Below are 15,543 nucleotides of genomic sequence, written 5' to 3'. Positions count from 1 at the left end.
TTGTGTAATTTAAGTAGCCTGCCTTCATTTTACCTGAAGATTAGTTCAGGAAAAAATGGTTTATTATTTTAATGTATAAGTCTGTAAACATCATACCTGTTTTCCCATCTTCTTTTCTAGTGAGATGTGCATTGGGAAACCAGACTCATCCTATTCATCATTCTCTTCAATGGCTTCACAAAATTATCTCCCCCCACAATGAAGGCATTGGTCATTCTTGTGTTTTGAATTTTGTGGCCACCACAGATTGAATCTGAGGAAAATGTAAAATCTTAATCTCCATTAAGCCTGCCAAAATTAATTGCCTCAGCTGGTACATGTATTGGATGCTATTGGATGTTGCACACCATGAAGTGGTTGCCAAGTTCGTTTTGTTGTGTTTGCCAAGCAGACATTAGACGTCTCTTTCTCCATCCGCACCTGCCGGATCCCGCGACCGCTCCCCGAGTCCGGAAGCACGCGGACTCGGGGAGCGTGCTTCCCGAGTCCTCCGAGGAGGTTGACATGGGAGGCGTCGAGCATGTTGCACCCACTCTGTCGTCCCATATGAGGAGCCTGTGGAGTGTTTTGTCGAACCGCAGAGAGGGTTATACTGCGTTCTCTGCGGTTTTAGACTCACCTCCACATCTGAGCCTGCCCTTTTTTTCCCCGACCTCCACACTGAGGTGTCGAGGTTGTAGGGAAAATATTTCGGCCCGCCTCTTCATCCCCTCATTCTGTTACTTCGGTAGTGTGATGGGGACGAGTGAGCGCGGTTACAGAGCGATGCCGTGGGTGGAACAGACGCTTGCGAGCTATCTGTCCCCTGACGCTGCGTCGTCTCTGAAGGCAAGGGCTACGCGACAGCAGGTCGGGCTGGCTTATGTCTGCACATCATGGTGGCAGGGCCTTCCTTCTGGACGCCCCACTTTGCCGTCTGGCTCTTTTGGTTCAGGAGGCAGGTGGCCACACGTCCGGCATCCCTGCCAGCGCTTGCTTCATTCTAGAAGCTGATGCCGGTTTCACCGCACGTGCTTTTGTACCAGCTGGTCATTACGTCACCTCGCCCGTGACGTCCCTTCCCATTTCTGGACAGATTTGATTGGTATTCAGAGCCGGTTACGCTGTAGGCGTTCCCCAAAGCGTCGTTTGACGCAGCGTCTCGTTCCCTCGAGGAACTGAGGTTACATAAGTATCCCAGGCGTTTTTCTCTAACCTTTTTCAGTTTGAGGGGAGCAACAGCTTCTAATGTATTAGAGAAGATAGTGCCCATGTTGCTAGTCATTTCGTCTAGTTCATGTGTATTTATGGGTACACAGAGCAGTTGCGATAAAACAGGCAGGTTATTTGTGAATCTGTCTTTGGTGGCTGGAACAATAGTTCTGCCCGGACGATAACACGGAGCCATATAACTAATATCAGTAATACGCAGCATGCACGATACAAGGAAATGACCAGTAACATCACTTTGAGGTACGATATCTATATCGGTAAGATCAATTCCATGCGATGTAATTAAATCTAGCGTATGATTAAAACGATGAGTGGGCCCGGTGACATTTTGCTTGACTCCAAAAGAGTTTATTAGGTCAGTAAACGCAAGTCCTAACGCATCATTTGTATTAACATCGTGAATGTTAAAATCTCCGACAATTAGCACTTTATCAATATTAACCAATAGATCTGAGAGGAAATCTGTAAATTCTTTTAGGAAATCTGTATATGGCCCTACTATACACAGTAGCCAGAGCAAGAGATAGGAGAGATTTATTTTGCATATCTAACAGTGTAACATTAAGCAGAAGTATTTAGAATGCGTTAAACCTGTATCCTGTTTTCTGAGTAACATTGAGAATATCACTATATATTGTTGCAACCCCGCCCCCACGACCAGACTGACGCAAGTACTCCAGAGTGCAATCTGGACGATTGGGGCGGGGCGACACATTGGAACACCCCCAATTCCATTGGTTTATAACACGGCAAATCTTATTGGTGTGCGCATTCCTTTGTATACGATTTTGTAATTGATTTGGCCATATTAGAGAAATATTATGTGCTAACTAGTATCATAGGCCTATCTTAATTATTATCTGATTAGTAACCATGGTAATTTTAGTCAGATGAAGTCATTGTTTACAAATAAACTCTTGATGACGGCACCTCCTGGTTCTTCAGGCTGAATAACGCTTCATTCATATTTCCTTGAGGATCAGCACTAAATTAGAATAATTTAGATGTATTTTAGAAATGGACAAACACAAACATAAGCGGCTGATTTTACGTTTTAAAGCACAACTGTTTTTTGTTGTTGTTTAAAGAGATGAATTATAGCCTACGTTGCTCAATGCGTCACAAACTTGTAGGTTATAAAGTGCTAATAAAATGTTTTCATGACAAGCTCAATGTTTCTTTGTTTATATCTTAATAAAATATTTGAGCCTATATTGATTATCTTACAATTTTTAAAGGTTCCTATATTATAGTAGGCTAAATAAGTGTCCACGTAACATCCAGTTATTTATGTATCCACACCCTCATTATGTGTGCGTGTTCAAATCTGTGTACGGGATGAATTTAGATTAATTAACACTCGATCATTGCAGCCATATAGACCTGCATAACTATCAAATAGTAAATCACTCAGAGATGTAAATCTGTGTAATATATGTGAGCACTTTTAATGAGTAAAAGAGACCGTCTCTGTGATTAATATTTTTTATTTATTAAATATATAATAACTATAATAACTAACCTACTAAAAATCTCAAATCAGTAGGTCTAATATAGGATAGTGATTCCTGGTTCTTTTTAAAGGATTGAGCCACAAAACCATTCAATTTGTGCATAGCCTATATATAAAAGTATAAATAAAAATGTTACAGAGAAAATATATGAACATTTATTGCTTAAATACGCACTAAAACACATTAATAATATTTTATTCGATTTGATTGGTCAGATTTAATTTAACAGCTGTTTTAGTAAACAAAACCATTTAAAATAGGCCTATATGCAAAATAATAATAATAATAAAATTAAATATTAAGGTTTTCATTCCCGTTATCCACACATAAAGTTCACCCCAGTTCATGCTGATGGGCTATTTCGTATTATTGTCTTATTGTCACCGCAGTTGTTCTTTAAAATAAAACCATTTGCGGGTTTTTCTGAACTATAGTGAATGATCATCATTTCCTCAGTTTGTGCTTATACACCGATCCTAAAATAATGAATATGGGCAAAGAATAATATACAAATAGGCCTGTACAAAATAGCAAAAAACACAATATATAATATAGACAGTTATGTATGTACAGTTATGCACATATCATAACTGTACATGCATAATTGTCTATTATATATTGTGTTTTTTGCTATTTTGTACATTGTCTATTTTGTATATTTATATATTATTCTTTTTATTATCTGTGTCTTGTCTTGTCGGTCTCATTCTGTTGCACTGTGGAGCTTCTGCCACTAAAACAAATTCCTTGTATGTGTAAACATACCTGGCAATTAAGCTCATTCTGATTCTGATTCTGATTACAAAACAGCTAAATCTCAAATAGTGGATCATTTTTATCAACATCGCCCAGCTAAAACTGCTCAATGACTATTTTGTGTAGCCTATTGTAAAAAGTGCAATAATATTTGACTTCATTTAACGTGCTATAGCATAGGTAGGAGTATATCATGGCCACAAATTAAGAATTTGTTCCCCAGACTTAATTCGTGAGCCACTCACAGCTCCGTTCTGCCCGAAGTACTCAGAGATGGCGCCACCAAGCCACACATGTCGCCCCGCCCCATCGTCCAGGGTGCACTCTGGGGCTACTCGTCTGCCGGGGCTCATGTTTATAACAGTAGACTCATTTAGACCAATATATTAATTTGGTTTAAGCCAAAATTATTTTCTGTGATCATTTAATTTACAATAACTGCTTTGGGTGCGAGTGATCTAATGTTTAGGAGCCCAAGCTTTAACAATAGTTTTTGTTCATTTATTTTATGTTTTTCTGGTTTAATCACGATCAGATTTTTTTCTAGATCCTGCATTAAAATTATATTTTGACCTCGCTATTCGGGGAACAGACACAGTCTGTATAGATTGGACAACGCAAGTACTTCTATCATTTAAGTGAGTAGAACAAAAGTCATCGTAGCAGTTATTTGAGAATTGGCTTACTAGTCAGATGGAGCGTAGCGTCCCGGAGATGTTGTCCGACAGGAGTTCCGCTCCGACTCTGCTGGGGTGCAGGCCATCAGCACGGAGAAGCCTAGGACACTCCCAGAAAAGATTCAGATTATTAACAAAGAGCAGTTTCTGTTCTTTACACCATGACAATAACCATTCGTTTAAAGCAAAAAGTCTACTGAACCTTTCGTGTCCTCGTCGATACGTGGGAAGCGGTCCTGACACGATGATCGTCGTCGCTGGTAATGTGTTGCGTACCGTCTCGATCAGGCTCCTGAAGTCCCTATTCAGTGTCTCCGTCTGCCGCAGCTTGGTGTCGTTAACCCCCACGTGCAGCACGACAGCGCCAATGCTCTTGTCGCCCTTCAGGATTGCGGGTATCCTGAAGGTCGTCACCCGGGGCCTGGCTTGCGTCTTCCACTGCTCGTGCACCCAGGGTCCATGGCGTCCCGGCGCCGGAGTGAAGGACATCTGGGAAGATTGCGTCCTGGGTGCACAGGGTCTGTGCAGAGAAACACACGGGGTAGAGGTGGTGGGAGTGTTAGCAGCGTGCTGTATACTTAACCTGAACTTGTGAGCGTCAGCCCGGGATGTTTCCAGTGCAGCTCTCCACTCTTTCAGCTGGGCCTGCTTCTCCACGGCCTCCAGCTCCAGCTGCACCGAATGCAGCTTGAATGTGTCCTCACCTGCACTCAAATGTAGACATTTAAGCACGTAATAGTGAAACAATGGTAATATGTGTGAATAGAGTATTAGCAATGTAAGCGAGATTAGAGGCAAACGCGCTGGCGATGTTAACGGGCTATAAGCTAATAGCAGACTCGGGAAATCAAAATAAACTAGTGATAACAAGGCGCTCTGATTGGTTTTGTTTTAGAATGCTATAGGGGATATATTCACACGTTATAGAAACGAAGATGATAGTGTATAAAATTGATTTTAAGATAGAAAATAGACGATAACGAATCAACTTGCGCTCAATGGCGCTCAAACTCAAAACACGCAGTCTCTCTCGCAGTGGAATGAACAGTGTGAAACATACCAGTGTAGTCTGAATTGTTGTAACTGGAATCATAATCATTAAATATGTTTTAATGCCCATCCCTTGCCGTGGTGCATGAATACTAAACTGTGTTCACAGGTACAAATATATCAGTGTCAGAGGCCTGATAGAATAGAAATAGATAGATGAGCTCATAGTTGTGGTTTGTTCTGTTTCAGCTTCATCACACGAACCAGCGAAGGAGGAGCAGCAGTTGTTCACTTTATTGTCATATAAATACATCATTATAAATACAGCTAATACCATAATTACAAAAAAGAACCATCAAAATATTGCTCTATTTCTCTTGTTCATTAAACACACCAGAATACAACTTTTCATAATAGCAGATAAATCCTGTTCAATTTAATACTGAATGGGTCACAACAACATTTCAGTAGAAAGCTTGCATGTTATTCAGTCTGACATTCTGTGAAAACATGTTACAAGATTATCAACATTATCAAAAGATCTTCTGTAACACACGAGGTACATTTGTATCTTTAATCTGTCACAATGTTTCTAAAGATCTGACCGCAGGTTTCAGGAAGTCTTGAGTCTTTAACACAGTCTGTGTCTTTAACCGTCGGTCATCATTCAGTCAGTATGGAGCTCAGTCCACTTCCTCTTGTGCTCTGTGAGTATTATTTTCTCTAAATGTATTTCAGTGGAATTATTATATTATGTAGATGATCAAGTGTTTTAGTGTTCCTAGATTTATGTCTTTTCTTGCTGCTCTCAGAGTTTCAGATCCAGCTGTAGTCCATGATATATGAGTGAAGGATGAGTTTGAGAGAGGAAGTGTGCAGTTAGTGCTGTTTGTGAAAGAGAAATGCACTCTGTTGTGTTGTAGATCAGTGTTTGTTCAGTCAGTCAGTTCTGTGATGTGTAATGGTGTTGAATCAGTTCTGTTGGTTTGTTTTGCAGTTATTGATGCTGTTATTGTAATATTCACTAGTACACAGTTAGTAAGTTTAGTGAGTTTGTCTTTATTCTTCTGCTCGTGATCAGACGGTTTCCTTCAAGTTCTCTAAACAGTTTTCTGCTGTGATCAAATCTATAAAATACCAGTCAGATGTTTTCATGTTTATCTAGACACATATACAGTCCCCACACAATATCTTAATATTTGTTCATCTTTATGTGGCAGGGCGGTGCAATTTTGAGACACAAGCCTAAGTTTTTACTAGTAAGAAAGTCCGACTACGCCACCCTAGGAGTTAACCCCAGGAGAAATACTCAAACCACTCAAATTGAGTAATAAAGCACACAGGTTCGGTCCCCTCATAGAATTAGGCAAGAGACGTGAGTAACGTATAAAAATACAAATGTTTATTAATACAGACATGGTTTAAAATGTTGGACAGTAAAACCAAGAGACACTAGACACCCCACTTCAACAAATACAAAATGAAAAAGATAATACAAACCAACTTAGTAGGTAGCAATTATTGTATATGTCAAACAAAAACTGAATAATACCGGCAGGGCTGAGGCTCCAAACGACGGGAATCAATGTAGAGTTTGGTTTTACAAGAGTACACGTCCACATGCACCCGTCCCGTGCAGTCTGATCACACTATCAAACACTTAAAGTGTACACCGCACACGATAAAGAACAACCACCACAAGGAGGAAGATCATTCCACCCGTGGGACCCCAGCTCCTGCAATAAATCAAAAAGAAATGAAGAGACTATAGAAATGGACTTATGAATATATGGACATATGGCAATATGGACATCACTAATGAAGCAAGTCCTCACAAAAGTGAATATCAATAAGAAACGGAATAGGCACGGGATTGTCACAGTCATGTCCACCGACAGCACAATGGGATACAGGAAATCACACCTATTTAGTTAAGCCCACACAACCATACTAGCCCTATACAACGAGCTCTTAACAATACACATACCTGAGAGGCGAAGAGTCATCAAATCCACTAAGCAGCACGAAAGGGCACCAAAACATAAAGCTGCTCTATGATTAACAGAAACGATTTCAAGTGATGCGCACCCCAACAATTTCCAAATGATCACCTATTAAAACATAGCACGCTTACCTACAGCCGCCGTCAACACAAGAGAAACAAAGGGGAAAACTGACGTGATGCATCCCAGATAACAGCCAATCGGCCTTTTAACAGAAGATACTACTCGATGATACCCTGCTGTCAATCACCTACATATATAATTATCAGTTCATTGTTCACATTATCAGTTTTTCTCTCTGTGTTTTAGTGCTGATTTCAAACATCTACTCTCAACATACTGAAGGTGAGTCAATTTAATTCATATTTTCATATGAGTGATTCAACATTAAATTGCATTATAAATGCACTCTTTTAACAAGTTTAATTATTCATGTGACATTTCTGAGATGTGACAAGAAACACAAAATATATCATCCATCAAAAACAGCAGAAATATATGTATATATACAGTGGTGTGAAAAAGTGTTGGCCCCCTTCCTGATTTTTTATTTTTTTGCATGTTTTCAAACTTTAATGTTTCAGATCATCAAACAAATTTAAATATTAAACTAAATGAGTTAAAATATAACTTGAGTTTTCAATTCAGGAACAAATGAGAAAGAAAGTAATTGAGATCTATCAGTCTGGAGAAGGTTATAACGCCATTTCTAAAGCTTTGGGACTCCAGCGAACCACAGTGAGAGCCATTATCCACAAATGGAGAAAATATGGAACAGTGGTGAACCTTCCCAGGAGTGACCAGCCGACCAAAATTACCCCAAAAGCGCAGTGACGACTCATCCAAGAGGTCACAAAAGACCCCACAACATCATCTAAAGAACTGCAGGCCTCACTTGCCTCAGTTAAGGTCAGTGTTCATGACTCCACCATAAGAAAGAGACCGGGCAAAAATGACCTGCATGGCAGAGTTCCAAGACAAAAACCACTGCTGAGCAAAAAGGACATAAAGGCTCGTCTCAGTTTTGCCAGAAAACATCTTGATGATCCCCAAGGCTTTTGGGAAAATACAGACAAAAGTTTAACTTTTTGGAAGCTGTGTGTCGCATTACATCTGGCGTAAAAGTAACACAGCAATTCAGAAAAAGAACATCATACCAGCAGTAAAATATGGTGGTGGTAGTGTGATGGTCTGGGGCTGTTTTGCTGCTTCAGGACCTGGAAGACTTGCTGTGATAAATGAACCATGAATTCAGCTGTCTACCAAAAAATCCTGAAGGACAATATCCGGCCATCTGTTTGTGACCTCAAGCTGAAGTGAACTTGGGTTCTGCAGCAGGACAATGATCCAAAACACACCAACAAATCCACCTCTGAATGGCTGAAGAAAAACAAAATGAAGACTTTGGAGTGGCCTAGTCAAAGTCCTGACCTGAATCCTATTGAGATGCTGTGGCATGACCTTAAAAAGGCGGTTCATGCTCGAAAACTGTCCAATGTGGCTGAATTACAACAGTTCTGCCAAGATGAGTGGGCCAAAATTCCTCCACAGCGCTGTAACAGACTCATTGCAAGTTATCGAAAACGCTTGATTGCAGTTGTTGCTGCTAAGGGTGGCCCAACCAGTTATTAGGTTTAGGGGGCAAGCACTTTTTCACACAGGGCCATGTGGGTTTGGATTTTGTTTTCCCTTCATAATAAAAAACTTAATTCAAAAACTGCATGTTGTGTTTACTTGTGTTATCTTTGATTAATATTTACATTTGTTTGATGATCTGAAACATTAAAGTGTGACAAACATGCAAAAAAATAAAAAATCAGGACGGGGGCCAACACTTGTTCACACCACTGTGTGCATATATATATATATATATATATATTGCATTCTCTGTGAAATCAGAACAGAGACAAGATCTTCTGTTGGAAAACTTTAATAAAAAAACTTTCACAACTCGTGTTTCTAAATTGTATTGTGAATTGTTGTCATTGTACAGAAACACCAAAACCCACAGTGACCATCAAACCTGCTCAACATGTATTCAGAGGAGAGACAGTCACTCTCAGATGTGACATATATGCTGAAGGAGTCACTAGCTGGCAGTACAGCTGGTATAAAGATGGTTCAGGCAATGCTTTCAGTGAACGACAGGAACACACATTCAGTTATGTTACTGAGTCTGACGCAGGTAAATACTCCTGTTATGGAGCAGAGAGAGGAGGATCACGAACATCACACCTCAGTGATGAAGTTACACTGACAGTATCAGGTGAGTTTGATCATCTCTTCACATTCACACACAAGTTTAACATGTTATTAATGAGTGATTTCTCTATTTCAGATAAAGCTCAGGCAGTTTTAAGTGTTTCTCCACAGACGTGGTTGACTGAAGGAGATCCAGTGACTCTGATCTGTGAGGTTGAGGGCTCCTCTACAGGCTGGACATTCAGCTGGTTCACATTAACTGTCTCATCAGGTAAGATATAATGTGCTTCATTTAGTAACATCTGAATAAACTGGATTCATAAAAAATATTATGGAGATTAAAAATATTTAATCAATCTGAATGCTCTGATTATACCAACAAAGGTCATTTATTAGACTCATGTATAAATGTCTGCTCATGTCTTGAGGTAACTGCACTTTTTCTCTTTAAACAGGCAACAGCAATCAATATCATCTGCTCTCAGACAGCAGCAGAGGAGCTGGAGGAAACTACACTGTCAGTTCTGCTGCTATAAATCACACAGGAGTTTATATGTGTCAAGCAAAGAGAGGAGATCCAGGCTATAACACAACCATCAGCAACAAACAGCCACTATGGGTCACTGGTGAGTTCAGACTGAACCACAGAATGAATGAGACTCTCTGGAAATTGAAGCTTGATGTGTCTTGAAATGTTATCCTGTCATAATATACAGCTACTTATTAATGGTGTGAATGGAGAAAGATGCTTCTGCTGTCAGGTGTAGTTACTGCATCTACTAGCAGCACCTAAATAAAACCAAACTAACGAGCAACACCTTGATTGGATGCTGCACACTGGTGGTGGTTGAGGAGAGACACCCCACATGATTGTAAAGCGCTTTGGGTGTACAGCAATACACAATAAAGCGCTATATAAATGCATCATTCATTCATTCATTGATTCCTGGGTTAGCGGCAAAAATGTAAAACATTTAATTCTAACGGTGGAAAATTGTCATGAAAAACTAAAATATAACTACTGTGGCACAAAAGTTAATTACATAAGTGGACTTCAGGGAACATAATCAAATAGGTGTCATAAAAATGTATCATATGACCTATTTAATAAATAGTTTTTAAATTGTTATGTAATTGACCAAACCTTGATTCTAGACACTATACCAACAACACAGGACACTCCATCAATGTGCACATCAGAACATTTTATAAGATTAACCATATAAACACTTAATCAATGATTTTACAGTTTGATTAGAATCTGCCTAATAATTATATCTTAGTAAATTAATATACAACAATCTCAGCTAACTATAAACACTACTAGGTTCACACTATACAGACAAAGAAGAACTGACCCCAGAGTTGAGTCTGGTTTCTTACAAGTTTTTTTTTTTCTCCAAAAGTAACACCTTATGGAGGATTTTGTTGGTTCTCACAGCTGTCTTTAGTTTACTTGCTGATGGCATAATGTCAAATATTTTCAGGTGTAATTTTGTTTATGAAGTTTTAAATGGAAATACTTTCATATTTTTTCTGAAAAGCTGCTTTGAAACAATGTAAGTTGCGTAAAGTGTTTTATTAATAAAACTGTCTTGACTTGATTTCTAAATTGTAGCTGTAATTGTCTTCTCAGGTGTTTCTCCTCCAGTCTCTCTGATTGTCAGTCCCAACAGAACTCAACACTTCACATATGTCTCTCTCTCTCTGAGCTGTGAGGACCAGAGTAACTCTACTGGATGGACAGTGAGGAGATACACAGACAGATGGTGGAGGCTGGAAGATTGTTCATCATCAGTGTGGGGATCACAATCAGGATCTACATGTACAATCAGACACACCAGCACATTAGACACTGGAGTGTACTGGTGTGTGTCTGAATCTGGAGAGAAATATCATCCTGTTAATATCACTGTACACCGTGAGTCTGTGTTTCTGTATTTATTCATTTCACAAAAGCCCTTATTTTATGTTATCAATTCAGTCACCGACACAATCATACTCCTGAATAACAATGAGTCCGCTAGACTAATAAATAACCTTTGACTAATAAGCCACTGCTCAACCTTTCACTTTTGTCAAAAATAAAAAAAATATATTGTGATTCTAAATTTATCCAGAATCGTGCCGTCATTTACCCACGTCATGTTTGTTTACATATTTCATAACTCCCATGAGAAAATGTATTATTATTATCATTATTATTATTATTGTATTGATTAACTCTGTCCTATAGGTTGTTTGCACATGACGTCATAATCCGACTCTGCTCCTGACTGCAGACGCAGGTTTACAAGACACTTTTTCCTGCGTTGTTCGATCAGTTTCTTGACTTTTCCTCTCTTATGAACAACACACTTTAGTACACGATAAAAGCTCCTTGTGTTTTCTCGGTTTGACTGATTTGAGCATTCATAAACAACACAAAACACAGTCATCTTGAGTTTCTGCTACTGATTCCTATGGAGAAAAATCACTTCCTGCCCTCCAGCTGCATTTGTTCGTCATCAGAACCACGTGATTGCAAACAACCTATTTGAGTTACTCCATAAACTAGAACCTCTTCCACGGAGCACATCTGCAGAAGCCCATATATCTCTCTGATTTGTGTCTTTGCATTAACTTTGTATGCAATCTACTCGTGCAAATAATTCAATTCACTTTTGGTGTTCACACATTAGATCTTCCTCATCTGTTTCTCTTGTTCTTCCTCCTGTTTATTTCACCGCTGTGGGGTTCAGAGCGTTCAGCTGCTCCTCGTCTCTGATACTCTCTTACACAACAATGTGAAAGTGATTCTCTTCTTACTTTTAAATCACGTATTAAACTCATCTTTTTAAATTAGCTTTTCCTGATTCATTTTAATTTAATGTTGAATAGATATTGCTTTGTATTACTGTCTTGTAATTTATGATTGTTATTAAGTTGTCCTTGAGTGTTTTGAAAGGCACCTCTAAATAAAATGCATTATTATTATTATTATTATTATTATTATTATTGTTGTTGTTGTTGTTGTTGTTGTTGTCATCACCACATTGTTGGTACATTCTTACTATATTCTTACTATTTGTCAGTTGATGTTTGCTCTGTTTCTGTAGTTGGTGTGATTCTGGAGAGTCCTGTTCATCCTGTGACTGAAGGAGAAACTCTGACTCTACGCTGTTTAGATCAATATTCAACCTCACCAAACCTCAGAGCTGATTTCTATAAAGATGGGTCACTCATCCAGAATCAAACTACAGAGATGATCATCTCTAATGTCTCAAAGTCACACGAGGGTTTCTACTCCTGCAAACACCCAGAGAGAGGAGAGTCACCCAAGAGCTGGATCTCAGTCACAGGTGAGAGTAGGAACTATAAACACTTTAAATACTTCTGTATAATATACAGCACTAATATGACTGTAAAATACATTCATCTCAGCTTCCTCCAGTAGATCAGGATCTGATGGTCTTGGTCTCGATCCTGTGACAGTTGGAGTGATTGCTGGACTGATCGTCATATTTTTGATCATTGTCTTGGTCCTGCTGTGGTGCTACAGAAACACCAAAGGTTCATCTTCTGCTATATTCAAATTCAGACACTTTTGCAGACTCTGTTCTTAAACCTGTGGCCTGTCGTCCTCTAACAGCCGAAGCTGGTTTCTGATCTTAGCCGGTCTAAAACTTGTATGTAGACTGATTTTTTGGGTAGTTTTCTGCTGGGCAGGTACTACTCCAAATAAAAATAACTGCAAATTATCCATTTATGTATGCATAAAGGAGATTAAAGTCTTTTTTTTTTTTAACCCTTTATTCCCTCAAAATCTTTTCATGCACATGTTATGTTTGTCTAGGTGGAAGATCTCAGTCTCTCTCTAGTGTCCGTCAACAGCAGAAGAGCAGTCAGACATCAGAGCAGAACCAGAGTGAAGCAGGAAATAAAACACTCATGTCTGGTCAGTCTTTACCCATTAACCATAAATAAGATGCACAGTAGTTCAGTTGTATTTCATTATCAAAATATTTCATATGTAATTTATAATGTTGATGGCATATTACATATTTTGCTGAGTTTAGCTTTAAGTCGGTGTCAGCATGAAAACAATATTTTTCTGTGGGTTTAAATTAATTAGAGGCATTACTTTATTACAGGAACTGCTCATATTTATGACTCTATCGATGCAACAATTAATAAAGACATAAGCACAGGTAACTAATGATGTTACAGAAGGTAATTATATCATGTTGATCATTTAATAAGGCAGTAGTTATTTTCTAAATAAAACCATCTTTGTCTTATATTTCACTGTAATATTTGCAGAGAAATTCAGTTAAAACGAACGTCTTATTCTTTTCTCTGTTATTCATTGAAGACATTGTAAGTGGACCTACTGAAGTCACCTATGCTGAGATTGAACTCAAATCCACAGAGAAACAGAAGAAAAAGAAAGAAAACGAAGGTAAACTGAAACAAAAGTTGATGCTCATATAATTTTATGATCATGACACTAGTGTTCAGCAGAGCTAAAGACCTCTGGGAGGAAAAGCCCCTTTGATTTTAATTTCTGCCACAACACCAAACAGCAACAAACACCACCAGCATTTCCCTAAACACTTGTGAAATCAGTCTGATCGATAACGGTCATTGCACGCAAATTACATTACGTTGATTTCGTGGTAATTTGGTCAAATTGTTTTAAAATAATTGATTTTATTCTCTCTGTAGAAGCAGATATTTTATGAATGTAAAATGAATATTGGACACACAGTAAGCACTAGTGATACTAACGGTTGGCATCTTTTAGGAAATACCAGTGAAAGTTCAGACACGGTTTACTCTAAACTGAACCTGGAGACCCATCAAGGTGAGTTTCAAAGTAAAAACATCAATCATACTTCCCAAGGGGCCACAAAAAAAACTTCATCTACAATCATTATTGAGCATCTAAGAATAAAATTAAATATTCAGAAATCAAAGTGTGTGTTTTAGCATTTTTAATTCATTTTCACATTTTTCAGCTGCTGGATCTAGTGATGTGACGTATGCTCAGGTTAAATAAATGGCTGGAGGAGAAACCTTCAATCCCAGGACACTGAGTTTAGGCTGAGAACTGCTGGAGAATGACCAGGATCATCAATTCTTTATCATCTTTGTGATTCTGAGCAGTATTTAATGTCTGTGATTATCTTTTTAGCTCCGTTCTGTTTTCTTAAAGGTATGATCATTACGTGGAAGAGAAAGTTTGCTGACTGTAAAGCCTTTTTTTTTTTTATTCTGTTGTGAAAGTTTGGGTTCCTCTTTCGTTCTTCTTGATCTTAAATGTATTTGTAGCAGGGGTTTTATGGAAACATTAGGGAATTTTAAAATTGTGATTTCCATGTCTGGAAAAATCATGGAAATGTTCTAGGCTGGAAAAAGTCATGTTATAAATGGATATAGTGAATGTTGAATTTTCTAGCTATTTTCAGCTCTAAAATATTTCATTGCTATAAATACCTCTGTGTGAGTCTAATCTTTAGATTTGAAAACTGCTTAAAAATACTGGTCAAAGGTTTGACTTCTGTTGTAGCTTGCTTGTTCTTCGAAATTAGAATAATCCTTCACAATTATAATTATAAACTATAGTTTTGCTGTAATATTTATACCTTTTGTTTATATCTTTATTACAATAAAATAAGATCTAATTACTGCAGTGCTAGTATGTGGCATGAGCGTGAGCGATAAATGTGATGTGACAACTGATATGGACAGAGGTTCAAAAGATTCATGACCTTCCTGTGGGGCTTTCCTCACTAACATCTATATCACAGATGATATTTTACCCTTGAGAACAGACTCTGGCTTCAGAAAATGGGCTTTGAAAAATTTTACAATACATTCATCAACTATTGTATAAAGAAACACTTAAAACCTTCAAACAACTTGAATTGAATTTGCAGCTAAGACTGAGTAAGACTCTCCAGATATGTACCTTCCTCTTAAGATGTTTATCTAAATTGGAAAAATTTAGCTTATTTTGTTTAATGTGCAGTGTATAGACAGCATATAGAGCTTTAGATGGTATGATGTTGAAGAGAGAAAATCTAACTGCCAAACAAGCAGTTAGACTCGGCCCACATGCAGCAAAGAATACAGCCCTTGTGTGGCCCAGATCTGGACTGCAGACAAAACTCAGCCAAATAGTAATTTGTAACCACCCCTGAACTG

At 38.3% G+C, this 15,543-nt stretch overlaps 1 protein-coding gene across 1 annotated transcript; it reads left to right on the top strand.

Moving 5' to 3' along the window:
* Positions 1 to 5,813: 5,813 nt before the first annotated feature.
* On the top strand, positions 5,814 to 15,027 carry LOC306867610 (cell adhesion molecule CEACAM5-like). Its single transcript, XM_079413372.1, has 13 exons — positions 5,814 to 5,856; positions 7,462 to 7,497; positions 9,146 to 9,418; positions 9,491 to 9,625; positions 9,810 to 9,980; positions 10,991 to 11,275; positions 12,453 to 12,695; positions 12,778 to 12,906; positions 13,190 to 13,291; positions 13,488 to 13,544; positions 13,709 to 13,795; positions 14,141 to 14,200; positions 14,355 to 15,027. The coding sequence occupies exons 1-13, from the start codon at positions 5,826 to 5,828 to the stop codon at positions 14,393 to 14,395; spliced, it is 1,650 nt and encodes a 549-aa protein (XP_079269498.1). The 5' UTR covers positions 5,814 to 5,825; the 3' UTR covers positions 14,396 to 15,027.
* The last annotated feature ends 516 nt before the right edge of the window (positions 15,028 to 15,543 follow it).

The sequence above is a fragment of the Barbus barbus genome (genome assembly GCF_936440315.1).
Source record: "Barbus barbus genome assembly, chromosome: 49".
NCBI lineage: Eukaryota > Metazoa > Chordata > Actinopteri > Cypriniformes > Cyprinidae > Barbus > Barbus barbus.
This window is presented reverse-complemented; position numbering and strand designations above follow the sequence as displayed.